General features: G+C 35.5%; 2 protein-coding genes across 2 annotated transcripts in view; one reads left to right on the top strand and one right to left on the bottom strand.

Annotated features, from left to right (window-relative positions):
* LOC111195757 (C-C motif chemokine 4 homolog) overlaps window positions 1–18,126 on the bottom strand; it is a 45,171-nt gene that overhangs the window by 14,399 nt on the left and 12,646 nt on the right. The window lies entirely within an intron of this gene.
* On the top strand, window positions 14,527–15,306 carry LOC125804715 (C-C motif chemokine 13-like). Its single transcript, XM_049484002.1, has 3 exons — window positions 14,527–14,692; window positions 14,826–14,946; window positions 15,194–15,306. The coding sequence occupies exons 1-3, from the start codon at window positions 14,629–14,631 to the stop codon at window positions 15,282–15,284; spliced, it is 276 nt and encodes a 91-aa protein (XP_049339959.1). The 5' UTR covers window positions 14,527–14,628; the 3' UTR covers window positions 15,285–15,306.

The raw sequence follows: 18,126 nt of genomic DNA, 5'->3' as shown, positions 1-18,126 counted from the left end.
AGTTGAAGTTGTGCTACTCATCAATATGCGCTGCTTAGTAGCTTTGTGCATGTGCAGACCCACAGTCTTTATTCTTTTCACGTTTTTCCTTAGATGCTTTACACAAACTGACTATACTGTAATAGTGTGCTTGATTGTTGTCAAAGTGCAGGTGACCTATCAAATAAAATAAACAAAACACAAATGATTGTATTATATCCTGCTTATTCTAATACAACATTTTATGTTCTCCAAATATCATACATTTTCTTCTAATGGGGGCATTTTCAGAAATTGGGCTTTTTTCCCCATCAAAATATATTTTATCTGCTGTTTTATTTAGGCAGCTTTAAATAAACATTTACTCTATGGTAGCATACTTTGACAACAAAGCACTACTCAGCAGAACACTGGATAGTCTATCAGGGGTTATGCATGTGACATAAGTTTAAGGGCATGTGATTGGGCCAAAAAAATATATGCATAGAGGTTTGTAGCACAATTAGAATATTTAACAGAATACTTTCTCCATTCTTCACTCAGAAATGCATCTGCTTTCAATTAAAATATATAATTGACCTCTGTTTTAAATAACAACTTTATCAATGTTTGTATCAACCTATTGCAAAACGATTGTTGATTAAATGATAGAAAGATTAACTTAACATATGCTTTTTCAATCACTACAAATATATGGAATGATGTCACTATTGCCCACAACTGATGTAAAGGAAGTACTTTCCATATTATTAATATCTCATTTGCTTTAAGCACTCGATGGAAATCTTTGAGAGATTGGGGAAGTGAAAGTCTGCAGGAACCGTTTCTGAGTTCCAGGACTTATTTTCTTGTTGTTCTTCAGTGAATGAGAGATTTCCTCTTTTGTGAGAAATATATCCTAAGTTCAGATATTTAGAGTCTTCCAAACTATTTATTCCTATCTGGGTTCTGCTGGTGTTTCCAAAGAGCTGCTTCACATTCATTCACTTTTAGGATTTAACCAGCAGGTACTGAGAATTTTTACTTAGGTGGCAAAATCTGCTTTTAGAAAGCAGTGAACTGGAATTGGCTACTGGATTCTGTAAAGCTCAGATCATTGGATCATCCCATTAGAATATTTTAAACATTGGTCAATGTCATTTATTTGGTCATTCTGATTTTTTTATGTGTCTTATTAGTATTGTTTTCATTGTATTTTTGATTATTTAATATGTTTTTACAAATTAATGTTTCTATTTCCAATTCTTAATTTCTGTAGCTGCTTGGCTACCTAGCAAATTATGGTCACCCTCATTGTACGTTGGGTTTAAATGAAGTTTGATTAATTGATTTATTGATTGGCTTGGGCCCTAGTTCACTTCCCTGATAGATTATTTTACAACAATAATCTGCACCGCATAATCTTCCTTTTAAACTTTTGACTCTTTACAGATGCTCATATTGTTACTGCAACATGTGGAGAACAAAACTGTGAATATAGTACTGACAGGTTAGACAAGGTTATATTTAAACTAATTACATTTTTATTAAAATAGTTTTTATGACTCTGACTGTGATGGCTGTTCACATGAATTCTAGATACTTAATGATTTCTGTAGTAGATACTGAATAATGCATAGTATTTAATTGCAGAAGTACAAACTGAATCATTAAATTAGAAATGATTTTAAGCTGTTTCTGAGGAGAACAGTAGCAGTGTTCAGGAGCTAAAATGGCGGGAAAAGGAGATGTTTATTCTATATGCACAAACTTTCTTACATTTTTGTGCTTTGTAGTATTAATTATATTGTTAGACATAGCCTTAAGAATGTTTTGAGAAGAGTATCAATACTGAATACTTGCTTTCTTTACAATTTAGGATATTGATGGCAAAAGAGAAACTCTGCCGGTATTTTTAATCACGTATTTCGTAGGCGGCACGGTGCCTTAGTGGTTAGTACGTTCGCCTCCCAGGACTGGGGTCTTGGGTTCAAGTCCCTATCTGGATGGAGTTTCCATGTTCTCCCCGTGTCTGCGTGGGTTTCCTCCCACAGTCCAATAACAAGGAGATCAGGTAAATTGGATACTCTAAATTGCCCAGAAAAATGTAATACTCTAAAATTGATCTGGTGTGTTTGTGTAAAGTGTGTGGCATGTGTGTCGGTTTGTGTGTGTGTAAATGCGTGTGTATGACTGTGCCCAGATATGGATTGGCAATCTGTCTTGGGTAAATTCTGTAGTGCCCGATGCAGTCCTCCAGGTGGACTGTCGTTTCCGGTTGAGAGTACGCTGTACGCTATTGGCTGCTGCTTCTCACTGGTGTGTGGATGAGTATTAAAGTGTAATGTGTAAAACGTGTTAATTTTAAAGCGTCCTTGGGTTTCTAGAAAGGCGCTATATAAGTTGAACTTCATTCATTCATACAGGAACAGACACAGCTTTTTTTCTGCACACTTTTACATACACGTATACAGTATAACATTACATTACATTAATATATAATAAATATAATAAAACAAGATTAAAGTCAAGTGCGTGTGTTTCCGAAAGCTGTCCCATACGATTTTCACATTCCTCTCGCCATTAAATATCTCCAGCATGACCTCGTAAGATGAGGTTATTTCAATATTTTTGTTAGACCTCTCTATCAGTTCAGGGATCTTTTTACTCTTTCAATAATATTAATAATAATAATAATAATAATAATAATAAACAATATTATCTCTTATTTTGATTAATCCAACTTTTATTAAGTTAAACACATTTTCGTTACCCAAGAGATTTCTGTTTGGTTTCAGAGAAGGCAGAAGCGAGGTAGTATAAGTTCCTGCTGTTCTTTCATTACTTTGAGGATATTACCCCAGAAGGGGTACGTTACGGGACATTCTGATTAATATAAAAAAGGTATCAGTCTCTGTGTGGCATTTGCAACATAAACCATTGTCAACAATTTACCTGATCTTTAAGTTTTATGTGGTCTGTTAAGTTATGGATGCTCACACAGTCATATCACTCTCAGTTAATCGTGGACTGTCTAAGAGGAAAAAAAAAATCACCCAATAGCTTGTTGCAGTGGTGGCATTCTTGTACAGAACCATGCTAGAATTGAGCTGTTTGATCACACAGTGAACAATTTAGAATCAGCCATTCTTTCAATAAAGAATTAAGATTCTATGCACTTGTGGAATTGTAACTGAATAATTGATTAAGTCTGTCACAGAATCCCAGTCTATATTCTGATTTTAATTCTTTTCAGTAAGTCACTGAGATTGTTCTGCAGAAGTCTGGGGTAGTGAAAGGAAATATTCCAGTAGTTATTCTCATGTCACTACCATGAACTACATATTTCCTCATTTGTCTTAAATATTAGGTCACATGACATTTACAAGATACATTTTGCCCATGTCATCATTCTGTTTCTGCTGAGGTGTGTGTGTGTGTGTTTGAGTGTGTGTGTGTGTGTGAAGTCACTGTATATTTTCACTTTCATTTAAATCTCGACACAAATGCACTTCACTTTTTCTGCCACTAAAACTTAAATGTTTTTTTATATAAAGGCTAGAAGGCCTTCAGATGTGTACTATGTTAAATACAGCGTAAGTAAACAGTAAATGTTTTATTTTTTCATCAGTGAGGAATCTTTCGATTTTACGCAAACATTATATGGACAAAAGTATTGGGACACCCGCTGAGTCACTGTATTTGTTCTGAAATTAAGTTTTTTAAGCAGAGGCTTCGCTACAGATTTATTAATAGCAGGACAAAGAATTTCTCTATATCAAGGTTCTTGGGCCACGGTATCGGTTTGGTTTCGATATATTTATATTATGCAGCTCCAATATGCAGTGTGCTTTTAACCCTTTCTATTTCAAATCAACAAGGTGCTCCTACTCACATTTGCAGAGCCAATATTAAATAGAAAAAAGGCACAGATAAATTCAAATCACAAAATGTATTGATTATTTATATGTCTGCTGACTGTCTTTTTCCCTTGTTCATCATAGTCAGCGCTGAAGTCAAAATGGTCCCAAACAGCGGATATATAAGCTGACGGCGCTTCTTCAAATGTCCTTTTCTCCTTTTCGCGTTCAATCATCATGATCACGCAGCTGAGAAAGTTTGGTTTAATAAGCCCTCAAATCATCACCGTCTGCCTTCAGAGCCCTGATTTGCTCATGGGAAATTCAGAAAAAATTCTGATTGGTTGGTAAACTACGAAACAAACGAGAAACTAATACAAGACAGAATAAACTACAAGACCAAGGGGAAAAAACAAGAATAAACTAGAAATATAAGAGAGGGCAAAAACTAGATAAACGTGGAGAGACAAAACAGCAGGGGAAGGTGCAAAGATCGACAAATAAAGACTGAAACACTAGTACTATATAACACACACGGGAAGTATAAACACCTGGGGTTAGGGGGCGGAGCTACAAATGAACAGAGGTAAATGGAAAACTACTGGGGAAGAAACACAGAGGAGCATGGGTCACGTGGGGAACACACACAGAGAAACATGAGAACAGACAGGGAAAAGTGAGTTTTATATTATTTTAAGCCTCGCGCTGAATTCAGCTCCATGCTGCAAAAGAGAGAGAGGGGCGCTATGGTGTCACATCAATGTCAAAAGCCTTTTTTCCACCTCCAAGAGATTTACCTGAACACACGTCATTTCCAGACCACCACGCCCATCGGCTTTAATATATGCCTGAAGTCCAACGCTATTTTAAGGACGCGTGCACAAAGCGTGAAAATAATTGACAGAGTGTAAGACGGCAACAAGCCATGTTACATGCCTTGCGCAGGGTGTACAATAGGGCCCTCAGTCTCCTTCTGAGGTGTTGTTCTTCCTCCTAAAAGTAGGAGGACCCCCCACTCCCTAAAGGTCTCCAAACAACAGCTTGTTTAAAAAAGGAATATGGCATCACACTGTATGATATTCATTTTTGGGACAAAATGTTTTAGTTAATGGTGGTTTTAAATATTATGCTTAAACGTTTAGCCAAGCTAACACACAAGTAGACACCTGAGTTATTAATATATGATTGATTAAACAGAAAATACATTAATTTGCTTGTTTTTATTCAAAATCTAACTTGTGTGATGTGTGATCGGGACAGTCACGCCATATGAGCTTTTTCAGTTTTTTTGTGGAAAAATTGAATGTTAATGTTACCATGAATGTTCTGTAAGTTCATATAAAACAGCACTTTCTGAGCAATATCATCACAGTTTTTGACAATAATCAAATATTCAAAGTAGTGCTGGAAGGTATGACCAAAAATATTATTCACTGTATTTTTTAAGATTCTGACGGTTTTACGGTATATCATGGTATTTTTATTTTATCTTATTTATTTATTTATTCATTTTTTATATAGGTTTGTGACTTGTGACTACTGTTAGGAGTACACATAATATCAAATATTAAGGCTTTAAATAAAGGCTTTGATTACTTTTGGGTTTACTTTGTCCCACAAAATTACACAGTATATGAAGACATCAAACTTTATTAGCAGAAAAACAACTGAAGAATGTAAACATTAGCTTCCTTGTAACACAGCTTCCTTTTTAAATAGTTCCATAAACACTATAAATGGACCTAAAATATTCAGTGTTTTAGTATTTAAAATATATATTTATAAGAAATCAAAGAGAAGACTAAATACACATTTACAACTTTTAATTACCTGACCGTCACATTTAAAGTAGAATTACTATGCAAAGCAATTAATATAACAAAAAATATATATTATCATATATTTTGTGTTTTGGTTGGAAGTTAGTGGAAATTATATTAATTACGTACCAATGTAATATATAGTACTTGAGAATTTTTTTTTTATATATTATATATATTTTGTAAATAAAATATATAAATTCAGGAATACATTTTATATAAAATATATGTGTATATTTGTAAGGTAATCTTAAAAATTATATTACATGAACTTAATATTTCTTAGGTAATCGATTACAACAAAAATGATGAGTTTAGTGAATTTACCTTTTTACAGTGTATTGTTTGTATTATTTTCTGCAGCTGTTTGATATAGATATTCAGATCAGGCCAGCCAGTTTAAAACAAAGCATTCAGTGATTATTCAACAATGATGTTGATAGATCTCCAAGGAAAAATTTAAGGCATAAAATCTTTTAAATAAAAATATCTTTATTACAAAAATAATTAAAACAGTACTGTAACCTTTAACAAACTGCTTTTTAAGCATTTCTTAAGATCAAAAACATACTTATAAATATTGAAAAAAATGTAACAACTAGATAATCAACTAATGAGGCTAAACTTAGAGGAGCTTTGTAGTGGAGAGAGTTGTGGAATTTGTAGTTGAAGGTTTTGCTGTGGTAGTGTTGATTCTTCAGTTCAGAGCAGCGACCAACTCAGATTCAGGATCCACACAAAACGTCTTTCCTTTTTTTGTCAATAATCTGCAGAAGATAAAAAAAAAAGTGATTAAAAGCAAGAATTACAAAAATATTAAACAAAAGTCAAGAAGTGCAAATGATATTTAAATATTTCATATGCATAAAGCTGAAGATTCAAAGCACATTTCCCCTTACATTGCCAACTGTAAAAAAGAAATTATGCAGAATAATTTCTACTCACACAATGGCTTTAATGGGACAGTCGGTGCGTGTCCATGTGAAAGACTCCACCATTCTCAGGGGAATCTTCACTGTAGTGAACTTGAAACAGCAGTCACCAACAGGGATCCCAGCTGGAGCTGTAAAAATCACAAACATCAGATTAGCATCATCACACAACACACAGATATGTGATATTTACAGGAAGGTGATTAGTTCTCTGCTCTCTCTCACACCGTCACTAATGCAGCTCAGTGTACTGAGTTCACTCACCACTAGAGGAGAGCTGGAGAGAGCCGAGCAGCAGCACCAACAGCAGAGCAGATCCACTCCTCATTCTAGCAGAAGATCCTGATTCACACACAGAGACACTGAAGACTCTTCTGCTGTGGAGGAGAGAGAGAGAGAGAGAGAGAGAGCAGTGTGTGTAGAACCAGAGTTCTCTACCCCATTATATAGGCAGAAAGAGAGAAAGAGAAAGAGAGGTGTTCTGATAGTGAAGATGTGTGGAATCTGGTATTCGGAGTATCTTGTTTTGGTTGTTGCTTCCTCCTTTTTCTTAAATTTTCACATCCTCATTTTCTCAGTTTTCTGTTCACAGAAAGAAAGAAAAACGCTGTTTATTTTTTTTTAATACTAGGTACAGTACTTTGCAAAAGTTTGAGGCACCAAATCAATTTAAACTATGTGTTTTTACCTGAAAAAAGCACCACATATGATTGGAACAGATGCAAATAAACATACATAAAGTAAAACATAACACTTCTTCTTTTTAACTAAGTATGTTATATCCTGTGAGCCAAGCTGAAGAACAAAGTGTAGTTTCTCCAGATTTCTCCTGGATGCTCCTCAGCCAGCATGTGTATATGTTCAGTTCTGTCAGCAGCTCACCTAATTTACCAAATTTACCAATTTACCAACTGTTTGTATTTATTGTAATGATAGTGTTGTACTGAGCTAATAAACTCTTACTGCACAGAAGCTTTTTCTTTACTTAAATTCCCACAGGTACCTAAAACATTTGCACAATACTTTATAAAAATCCCTGGAGAATGCAGCAGCCTGTGGAGAATGATTTTCCCTAACCCTTGTGTGGTGTTCGGGTCTGTGGGACCCGTTTTCATTTTTCATCGAATGACACTAAAAATAATTTTTTCTAACTCAAACTAATAAAAAAAGAGTAGCACTTTTTGAAAGAAACGTAACATAAGAAAGGTAAAGGGCAAATATTAACCATGTAAGCTGTTTATATTGCTTGCAATTTAGGTGAAGGGAGCATGTGTAAAGCATTTTAAAGTAAAATTGCTTAATTTTGCTGAATTAAATACAAGTAACAAAGTAAACGAGTAACAAAAAATATGAACACCACACAAGGGTTAATGTGGCTACACACAAAACAATCTTGCTTGATCACCATCAGGCTAAACAAAAACCTGCAGAATTGCTCAGTAGACCCCATTCAACTAAAGACTCAAACTGAGCATGTGCAGAGTAGTTGGCCTGGCCTTAACTAGAGTTTAACTTCTGTTTTGAAAATTTGAATTTATTCACACAGATTATTTAGTAAGATCAGCTTTATCAAGAAATTAATAAAGTTAGTTAAGGCAACACATTTGCCATAGTTTACAGTGTAATTCAATATTATAATAAGGAGAGCAATTCATTTTAAGTTGTTTGCTGTGTAAATATTTCTTATTACTGCATCTTAATCCTGTTATTAGAAAATTGACCAAGCCAGAAGAATAGAAAATGGGCTATGTGGGTTTCAGGTGGTTGTCGGCTCTGAGGGGATTTGTAGACGTGTTTTTGCTTGGACCCAGTTAAGCTTTCCAAATAGGGCACACAGTTTTAGCCCTGTGTGCAGTGTACAACCAAATGGAGCCCATGTTAACCACTACTGGTCCAATCCCTGACATCCATATGTGGGTTCAACATGGACAACGTGTGGACAAAGCTTTCAGAATCCAGATTGGGCTTCCCATACAGGCCTCAAATGGGCTTTTATTTATCTTTATGGATAGTATATGTGCTAATATCTAGAGATCTTACAATAGTGGTGTAGTGCTTTTAATGGAAAAAATGTTTGTCTATAATGTAGACAAAAGGATTGTGACACCTGCTCATTCATTGTTTCTTTCAAAAAGAAGCGTATTAAAAAGAGTTTATTCTGCTTTTGTGGCTGTAATAGTCTTTACTCACCAAGAATGGCATTCTACAAGATTTTGGATCATTGCTAGATGCAAGATTTTACTGCATTCAGTGAGAAGAGCATTGGTAAGGATGTTGTATGATAAAAAGTATTGGATGGAGCATCATCATTCCAGCTAACACACTGTTTAAACAGCTTCTACAGGACACTCTGTGTGTGCATATTTGTGTCAGGAAGACGTGGAGGCGGACGTAAACGCAGGTAAAAGATTTTTTTATAAAATAAATAACAAATAAATAAAAGAAACAAAGTAAACACGGAACAAAGAAAAAAAACAAAACAAACGAAGGGGTAGTGATAACACACAACAGGGAGGCTAAACAAAGAAACAAACGAGTAACTGAAACAAGACTTAACATAAACTAAACTGAACAAGGATAACAAAGGAAATAAACAAGATACTAACAAGGGACAATAAACTAGGATAAACAAAACAAAAACAAACAGGAGAGACAAAACAACAGGGGTTAGTACAAAAACCAACAAGCAAACACTGACACAGGAGGACTGTATAACACACACGGGAAGTGAAAACACCTGGGGCTAGGGGCGGAGCTACAAATTAACACAGGTGGAAAAGTACTGGGGAAGAGACACAGAGGAGCACGGGTCACGTGGGGATAACACACAGAGACATGACAACAGACAAGAGACAGGAAACAAGGCAAGGACGTGACAAGCAGACTAGACCAAACAAGAATGCTCAGCTGAGCCCATTCAAACTGGGGAACCCGCCTCCCAGAATTCCTTGCCAGTGTGTATAAATACACACATAAGAGGATCAGGAAGCAGGAAACACCTTGGGAAGGTAACAAGGAGGTGGAGTAATAAATGACAAAGGTGTTGGTGTTTTGTCAAATTGATTATATCTTGCTTACTCTAATACAAGCATTTATGTTCTCCAAATATAACTTAACATAATATTTTCTCCACTCTTCATTAAGGAATGCTAGTTCTTACAATTAAAAAAATATTATTGACCTCTGTATTAAACAACATCTTAAATTCTCAATAAATGCATTAAATGACATCTCTGACAATGAGTTTGTATCAACACCTCGCAAAATTATTAGGAATAAAATCTTACATTAGACTAGAGGTTCACCAGTGACATGGTGTGTTGAGATGTCAGATTTCTTAATGATGTCATTATTGCCCACAACTAATGTAGAGCAAGCACTTTAGAAAAAGACATTCCATATTATTACCTCATTTCCTTTAAGCACTCGATGGAAATCTTTGAGAGATTGGGGAAGTGAAAGTTTGAAGGAACCATTTCTGAGTTCCAGGACTTATTTTCTTGTTGTTCTTCAGTAAATGAGAGATAAATATATCTCCCTTGTTATTTTTACTGCCCTTCGAGTTTGACTTTGGGATTTGACTTTTTAGTTTACATTTGAATCAAGTTATTTAAAATAGTGTGGAATGTACCCCTCCACTTATTCACTGGCCTTTAAATCCAGAGGTGGAAAGTAATGAATTACGTTTACTCAAGTTACTGTAATTGAGTAGATTTTATAAGTAATTTGTAATTTTTAAAGTAGTTTTTAAAATAGGTAATTTTACTTTTACTCAAGTTCATTTTGACACAAGTAATTTACTTTGCTACATTGCAAAACTCCCCATTACTGAGTAAAAAATAAAATACTGGGAAAAAATGTATGTGGGTGTCGGGTGGGTTGAAGTGGGTGTCGGGGGGGGGCGTTGGTGGGTGTCGGGTGGGTTGAAGTCAGTGTCGGGGGGGTTGAAGTGGGTGTCGGGTGGGTGTCGGGGGGGTGGAAGTGGGTGTCGGGTGGGTGGAAGTGGGTGTCGGGTGGGTGGAAGTGGGTGTCGTGTGGGTGGAAGTGGGTGTCGTGTGGGTGGAAGTGGGTATCGGGTGGGTGGAAGTGGGTGAGGTGGAAAAATATATCTGTCATATGTAAAAAAAGATTTGTAGCTTCTTACCTATAATTATTGGTTTCGCTTTCTTTACAAATTAGGAGGTTGATGCCAAAAGAGAAACTCTACTGTTATTGACCTCATTCTTTTTTTTGTAATTCACTTTTACAGTATAACATTTCCATAAAGTACAAGATTGAAATCAAGTGCATGTGGTTCAGAAAGCCGTCCCATAGGATTTTACCTTTTTATTCTTTCCATTAAATATTCGAGCATGCCTTCATAAAATGAGGTTATTTAAATAATTTTGTCTGAACTCTCTATCAGTTCAGGGATCTTCTTACTCTTCCAATTATGCAGTATTATTTGTTATTATTATTATTATTATTATTATTAAACCAACTTTTAAGTTAAACATTTTTATTTACCATAGGGATGTCCCATTACTTGCCCTAGAAGGGGTACGTTACTGGATATTCTGATTAATATTAAAAAAGGTATCAGTCTCTGTATGGCATTTCCAATATAAACAATTGTCAACAATTTATCTGTTCTATTTTACTGCTTTGGAAAAGTCAAAACAATGCAAGACTAAAAAAATCCCAATATTGGTATTTTATACCAATATAAATGAAATTGGAAATGAAAATAAAACATTATAAGATCACAGTGGTTAAATCTCTTAACAGACTACATATCATCAGATTACTTTCGCACAGTAAACACAGTCAGTAGCAGTTCAGTAATATTTGGAACCCAATTATGAAATCGGTGGTATTATAAGTGAACTGACGCCACTATTATTATTATTATTATTATTATTATTATTATTAATAGTGTTTTTTTCCCCTTCTTTTTGTCTCACTTTTTCTGTCCATTTATTTGTTTTGGTTTAAATGTCCTCCTTATAATAGAGTGAAATAAAGTATAAAGGTGTGGTGGCATTCCATTACCCCCTTGGTTTATACCGAGGTGTGAACCGAACCGAACCAAACCGAACTGTGAATTTTCTGTACGGTTACACCATTAACTGCTAGAATTGAGCTTTTTGAGTACACAGTGAGGACTTTAGAATCACCCATTTTTTCAATAAAGAATTTAGATCCTATACACTTGTGAAACTGTAACTTGATAAAACGATTAAATGGCACTAAGTGTTGTTTCTCATTAACCCTCTGACCAACAGACAGTGTGATTGATTAAGTCTGTTACAGAATGTCAGTCTATAGTCTGAATTTAATTCTTTTCAGTAAGTCACTGAGTTTGTTCTGCAGAAGTCTGGGGTAGTGAAAGCACTTAACAGAAAATAATACAGTAGTTATTCTCATCTCACTACTATGAATTACAGATTTCCTCTTTTTTGTTAAATATGGCAAGATACAGTTTACCCCGTCATCATTCTGTTTCTGCTGAGGTGTGTGTGAAGTAATTTTATATTCACTAAAATTTCAGTCACTAGATGCGCAAAGCTGATGGAGACAAACCCTAACACTTTTCGTTTTTTTATTTGAAAAAAAAAAAATATATATTCATGCATAATTTTCTTTCCACTTCACAATTTTATACCACTTTGTGTTGGTCTTTCACATCAAATTCCAATGAAATATATTAATGTTTGTGGCTGTAATGTGACAAGTTCAAGGAGTACGAATACTTTGGCAAGCCACTGTATGTAACTATATTAAAGAAGATTGGTTGGACGTTTGGCTCGAGTTCTCTTTAGCCTTTAGCCTCTGCACGGCAAACCCTTATGGAGAATCATAGAAGTCATTACCAGTGGTGTCTTGTTAAAATTGTCCATATAATCAGACAGAGCTCTTCAAAGAGCACTTACTCTCCTAACACCTCTAACACACTAACTACTTCTAACCTCATTTCCTTCTTCCCCTCCTTCACTCCTCTATCCCATTATTTCCTTTGACCTCCTTTAGGCCCTGTTTAAAGATGTTTTTACCTTTAACTTCTATTATTTTTGTACTTCACCATTGTAAGTCGCTTTGGACAAAAGCGTCTGCCAAATGTAATGTAATGTAATGTAATGTAATGTAAACAGACAGGTTACTCTGGCAGTAATCAGGAGGCAACATACAAAAGAATTGATGACAATGATGAATGTATAAAGACAAGAGACAGACAGAAAGAGAGAGAGAGAGAAAGAGTGAGAGAGTGAAAGAGAGAGAACCTCCTGGTGGAAGAGACCAGCGAGGTCGAGACATTAGAGAGACACAGGTTGTTCTAAAAGAAGCAAACACACTTTATGTAAATACTCAAGACTCTGCAGAGAAACTGGAAGGAAGTCTTTATAAGGTAGTGACGCCAGCTGTGGTCAGTCGTGGCATGAAGTTCTGCCTCCCTCTAGTGATGGAAGACCAGGGTGCAGGTGGCCCTTTACAAGATGATTATAAAGTAAAAAATACATAAATGACTGACGATTGTTCAGTTTTAACACCTGTATAAAAATGTAGAATAGCATACTCCAACTAGATGTGTCAAATAACTTTGTTACCTTACTTATCTATACCACTTCTTTATCTAAACTTTCTACTCATTACATTAAAAAAAACAGTCTTGTTAATCCTATTTAATTTCAGCTTGTTTTCATTCCAGCTTCTGATCATTAAAAAAATAAATGAATAAATAAATAAACCCATACAGATAAATCTCTCAAACAAGTTGTGGTTGGAATTAGAAGTGTGTTTTAGGGAGAGGGGTATTTCACTATAGGACCTTTTGCACTTTATTGTTTTTACTTTTATACCTACTAAGTACTTTGGAAACTTTTTAACTTCAATATCTTTACTTCTACCTGAGTAATGAATGTGAATACTTTTGACATCTTTGGCCCCAACTGACATAAACCTACATAACTATTTATAACAGCTTAGTCCAACATTTATAAACCTCCAAATTACATTTTTATTAATCTTTATTTAACTATGGATAAAAATCTCTTCTACAAGAGAGATCTGGTCAAGATAGGCAGCAACACATAACAAATTATTTCCACAAACACAAAAAACATGTTACAAAGATAAAACTAAGATTCAGTGATGAACACCCAGTACACAATTTAACCCTTGTGTGGTGTTTGGGTCTGTGGGACCCGTTTTCATTTTTCATCAAATGATACTAAAAAAATATTTTTTTCTAACTCAAACTCATTGGCATTGGCTCATTTTTTGTGAAGAACATATATCAAAACACATTTTCGATAAACACACACTGTACAACCCCCCCCCCCCCCCCCCTCCATATTTATATTACATACAGTATGTTTGGCCAAAGGCTAATAAACATTGCTTCATTTGTAAATTTGAAACCAAACAAATTTTCTACTCATATCTTGAGTTTAATTCATTTTCTTTTACATTTTATTAAAAAACTAAAAAAAAAAGAGTAGCACTTTTTGAAAGAAATGTAACATAAGAAAGGTAAAGGGCAAATATTAACCATGTAAGCTGTTTATATTGCTTGCAATTTAGGTGAAGCAAGCATGTGTAAAGCATTTTAATGTAAAATTGCTTAATTTTGCTGAATTAAATACAAGTAACAAAGTGAACGAGTAACACAAATATGAACACCACACAAGGGTTAAATCACTGACAAATTGAAAAAAAAAAAAAAAAAAAATCAGTGAGCCCCGTAAGGCTCTGCTTTAATCAACCAACACATGCAAAGCTCAATTCCTAGTAAAATTTCAGTAAAATGTAGTCCAGCTCACAGAAGACTGTGAAAATGAGGATGTTAAAAGAAGCGAAGAAAAGAGGAAGGAAATAGTAGAAAATGATACCCAGAATATCATTTTCCACAGACCCTAATCCTAATTCTGAGAACGTGTGGGAATATCCCTCTCTCTCTCTTTCTGCCTATATAATGGGGTAGAGAACTCTGATTCTACACACACTGCTCTCTCTCTCTCTCTCCTCCACAGCAGAAGAGTCTTCAGTGTCTCTGTGTGTGAATCAGGATCTTCTGCTAGAATGAGGAGTGGATCTGCTCTGCTGTTGGTGCTGCTGCTCGGCTCTCTCCAGCTCTCCTCTAGTGGTGAGTGAACTCAGTACACTGAGCTGCATTAGTGACGCTGTGAGAGAGAGCAGAGAACTAATCACCTTCCTGTAAATATCACATATCTGTGTGTTGTGTGATGATGCTAATCTGATGTTTGTGATTTTTACAGCTCCTCACGGGACCTCTGTTGCTGACTGCTGTCCCAAACTGACTACAGTGAAGAAGATTCCTCTGAAGATGGTGGTGTCTTACACAGAGACACGCAGCGACTGTGCCCTTAAAGCCATTGTGTGAGTAGAAATGATCCCATGTCAGCTAGTAATATGGGGCAAAAGCACCCAAAATAAATCCTTAATTTAATCATTTAATATGTAAGTTAATTTTAATCAGTTTATACTTCAATTTAGGGACAGTGAACAATAATACATTTTTCTGTAAATATTATATTTTAGCTACCTTAGATTATTTTTTAACTCTAGTTGATGATTTTATGTTTTTTGTTTTTATGTTTCTAACTATTCTATTCTTCTTCTGCAGGTTTACCACTAAATTAAGAAATTTCTGTGTGGATCCGGATATTGAATGGGTCAAGAGTCACGTTGCCGTACTGAAGAAGCGCTCACAATAATATACAGCATAGGTCGGCAATAGGTGGCCCGCGGGCCAGATGCGGCCCGCAAGCAAGAAACATCTGGCCCGTGAGATTGAACTATAATGAAAAAAAAATCGGACTGTCCGTCTCAAAAATGCTCTTTATTTAGAAACTTAATTTTCCAAAACAGAAAAATTTATTAAAGATTTTTGATAGAGCCACGGGCTGTTAGATAACTGCTAGCTTCTTTATTCTGTTTTTTTTTTTTTATTCGTTTTTTTTTTTTTATTTAACAAACAGGTATATCATTAATAGCGCCCCCAATGGTCAGTCCACAGATTTCACCCACATCAGCCCACTTGAATGTCTGCTTGTCATTTTAAGAGCGCCCTCCAGCCACCGCGCCCCCTCCTCCCCCCCCACCCCCCGCCAAGTGCTTGTGGCCCGCCATGTAATGGCTTGGAAAAAATCTGGCCCGCGGCCAAACTTAATTGCCGACCCCTGATATACAGCATGGACTTTCACTATTGGTCTAATTAACTATTCTCTCTGTTAAATTATTTTCCTGTAAATTCAAAAGCAGATTTTTGCACATTGAAAATGTTGCACTTTATATGTGGACAAACTGTATTTTTACCTGTTTTTACTGTTAATTTATTTTTGTAATAAAGAGATTTTCGTTTAAACTACTTGTCATTCATTTTCTAAACTATTATTCAGATATACAGTACAGGGCTTCTCTTTTTCAATTAGTTTTCTTTATTTTCATGATTATTTACACTGTAGATTCTCACTGAAGGCATCAAAAACACGTGGAGTTTTATGTACTCAACAAAAAAAGATGAAATAACTGAAAACATGTTTTATATTCTAGTTTCTACAAAATAGCCACCGTTTGCTCTGTTCACTGCTTTGTACACTCTTGGCATCATTCTCTCAATGAGCTTCAAGAGGTGGCCACCTGAAATGGTTTTCCAGCAGTCTTGAAGGAAGGAGTTCCCCGAGGTGTTTTGCACTTGTTGCCCATTTGCCTTCTTCACTCTGTGCTCCAGCTCACCCCAAACCATTTGGATTGGGTTCAGGTCCGGTGACTGTGGAGGACAGCTCATTTTTTGTTAAGTACATAAAACTCCACATGTGTTCATTCATAGTTTTGATGCCTTCAGTAAGAATCTACAATGTAAATAGTCATGAAAATAAAGAAAACTAATTGGAAAAGAGAAGGTGTGTCCAAACTTTTGGTCTGTACTGTGTTCATTACTATAGCTGAACCAAGCACAAAAACATTTTAAACAATTATGTGAACAAACATCTCCCAACTACATGATTCTACACAAAACTCTGTGATTAAATATTAAGATAAAAAGAAAGAATGTTAAGAATGTTAATATTTGTGTTTTTACTACTGAGAAGGACTTTGGTCTTAAAGAGTTTACTACACTGCTACTAATGTGTTGTGATAATAAACCAGATTTGAATTAAATAAATTATGAAGAGCAATCAACCATGCAGCTTGATTTAGGGCGCAGGCATGTATTAATTATTTTAATCATGAATGTGTTTTGAGCACAAAAAATGGTGAAAACCAGCAGCACTTGTTGACTGGAGAATTTCTGATTTATTAGCAATACAAGAATAACCAACGCGTTTCGGCTCTCAGGCGCTCAACCCTTCATCAGGGTTAAAAGACAAAAGTTAATAACATTCTAGCTTTTAAAACACACATGATTACAAAACAACCAATGAGAACACTCCAAATGCTAAAGGTCACATGATCAGCCAATAAGAGGCTGGCAGCTCAATTCCACAGAGGAACCACATCCACCCAAAACATCTTAAAAGTCCTTCTGAAATTCACAAACACAGTTAGTCATCCATTTTAGGAAAAAAGACTTTTGCTCAAGAACACACACACAGAAGAAAAAACAAACAAACTGACGATACAGACACACATTTCCCCAAATTACCCAAAGAAACTCTTTTATAGTAAAATTCTCTGTTTTGAGCACAACAGGAAATAAACCAATCAATGTGTCACTTGCCATTTCCTTTAAAAGCCAGGTGCACTCTGGCGGAATGGAATTTTAATGGCGCAGTGCTTCTGTGCTTTTCAGTAGAGGAAACAGACCTGCGCATTAATGCTGTGAAGATGCACGAGTCTAACTCTATTCTAACTCTATTCTATATTCTAATCTGTTTATTGTAGATGTAAAAGTTGGGTTTGTGCACTGCTGCATGACCTTGTGTGTGTGTGTGTAATGAGTGGGGGTGTATGGGTGGAGCACCTGCATTGCCAAGATAGCAATGAATGTCTAAATGTTGACTGTTGTCAGGGTACAAATCAGTCAATAGTGCACTTGTGTTTTTCATCGCCAAGATAGCAATCCGCCAGAAATTTGCCTAAACACAGCTCACTTCCAGACCACCACACCCATCAGCTTAGATATATTCACAGGCACCGTTGCTATTTAAATGGCACAGGCAAAAGGCGTGAAAATACACTGTTGGAGGGGTGTAAGATAGCAATGAGCATTGGAACAAACCTTTGGCAGGGTGTAAGATTACCATTATGTATTAAAGGGTAAACAAGAATGTCAAAACAAAAAGGGACAAGAACTGAACCCTGAGACACTTCATAAGAAGAATTGTGAAACACATATATGATCAAATACAGTACCAGTCAAAAGTTTGGACACACCTCGTTAAACGTTTTTCTTTATCTCTTGATTTTATATATTTTCTACATTGTATATTAATATTAAAGACATGAAAACAATTAAGGCACATTTTGTTAACGTAGTTAACAAAAAAGTGTCTCCAAAATTTTCTGATCTGCCTTTAATGTCTACTTTAAGTTACGATGCAAAAAAATAGAGAG

The sequence above is a fragment of the Astyanax mexicanus genome, chromosome 10 (assembly GCF_023375975.1).
Source record: "Astyanax mexicanus isolate ESR-SI-001 chromosome 10, AstMex3_surface, whole genome shotgun sequence".
Taxonomy (NCBI): domain Eukaryota; kingdom Metazoa; phylum Chordata; class Actinopteri; order Characiformes; family Acestrorhamphidae; genus Astyanax; species Astyanax mexicanus.
The sequence above is the reverse complement of the archived record's forward strand: the minus strand, read 5'-3'. Positions and strand labels throughout refer to the sequence as shown.